The 1,333-nt window shown below is 46.7% G+C and overlaps 1 protein-coding gene across 1 annotated transcript in view; it reads left to right on the plus strand. All coding sequences in view use genetic code 11, as the record gives it.

Annotated features, from left to right (window-relative positions):
* Positions 1-248: 248 nt before the first annotated feature.
* The window catches only part of EGR_08911 (Tyrosine-protein phosphatase non-receptor), a gene marked incomplete at both ends in the record, with an annotated part of 2,288 nt that continues 1,203 nt past the window's right edge, over positions 249-1,333 (plus strand). The window contains 2 exons of the mRNA XM_024498160.1: positions 249-487; positions 926-1,163. Coding sequence (XP_024347445.1) covers positions 249-487; positions 926-1,163 — 477 coding nt within the window. The remainder of the gene's footprint in view (positions 488-925; positions 1,164-1,333) is intronic.

Consider the following 1,333-nt stretch of genomic DNA (forward strand, 5'->3'; position numbering starts at 1 on the left):
TTTATTCTCCTTTTACTATTCCGCTTTGACTGATAAGCAGTCCAAGACTTGAATTACTACTTCTGCCTCTCCAGATGACCAGTCTCTCGTTTTGCTCGGCGCATCCTGGATCCAACTTTTAGGAGTCCCCGCATCTCAGAACTACGTGGTAATTTTTGCAATCACTTATGCTGTCATATTGGAGAATTCAGTAGCAATTGCCTTCATGTGATGCGATGGGTAGTCTGCTTGATTCCTACGCACAAATTATGTACAATGCCTCCCATTTTGATGATTATCAGAGGGATGTCACCACAACAGCCGTTTTCATCGACGCAAGCTACGTGTGCGCGCCAGACTACGAGACGCAGTTCGGCGGCGCCCGTGTTGCTTGCAACGATCGGCGTCCCGATTTCATCGTTGCCGCATCGCCGACACGCAGCACTGTGGGCGATTTTCTCTTCATGCTGGTGCGCCAACGTGTCAAACTCTTGGTCATGCTGGATGGGTGAGTTCATTCTTCCGCCTTCATGTAGCAGTGTTTACCTGATCGACGAGTTGCCCAAAGTTAGTAGTTAAAACCCTCTTTTGTGATAACGAGCTAACGACGTCTACAATTTGAACAAACTGGAAACGGGCTTGAAAAAAATGGCGTTTTGCTTTGAGTGAAAGTCAAACTGATGGAGGAATGAGGCAATGAGAATATCCTTTACGGTAAGTTAATGTAAACTCCTCAAAAGCTGATGCGACGTTGAAGCAGAAAACTTCAGGCAATGTCTACTTTGCCTAAAGTGCCAAGTGGATAAGAAGCTGTTCTTCTTGACTCAGCATAACGACTGGCAAATCACACTAGGCAATTTAGCAGGTTCTTGGTATTTCTTATCCATTGCCATTGCGAATGTGGGTAGATTGATTGACTAAATGGGAAGTTTATGGTTTGGCCCAGCTTGCAAACGGCCAATGAAAGAGCTGCAACGCCGATGGTGGTGGAGGATGAAGAGGAGGGCTACGTAGCAACAGTTCCCCATTGGCCAGTAGGAGGCACTGATGGCGGCGATAAGGCTGTGGATTTGGAGAACTTCTTTTCGACATATCACGCCTGTCAGGTGGTGCGACATGCTGAGAAGTACACTCATGACTGCTGTTGTCGAACGCTCTTTGTCACTCCCGTTGATGGGATGCAGGTGTGTTTGCAAAAGGGTGACCATGTGGACGTTCGTCCACCTCCCCTCAGCCTGTAGGCATTCAGGCATCCACATTAGGCACAGAAATTTATTCATTAATCCATCAGCTAGATAACCTTCTTGTTAAGATGCAACTTCACCATGGTACAATGAAGAACCCATAGTTAATG

This window comes from Echinococcus granulosus, assembly GCF_000524195.1.
Source record: "Echinococcus granulosus chromosome Unknown EG_S00123, whole genome shotgun sequence".
NCBI classification, from domain to species: Eukaryota; Metazoa; Platyhelminthes; class Cestoda; order Cyclophyllidea; family Taeniidae; genus Echinococcus; species Echinococcus granulosus.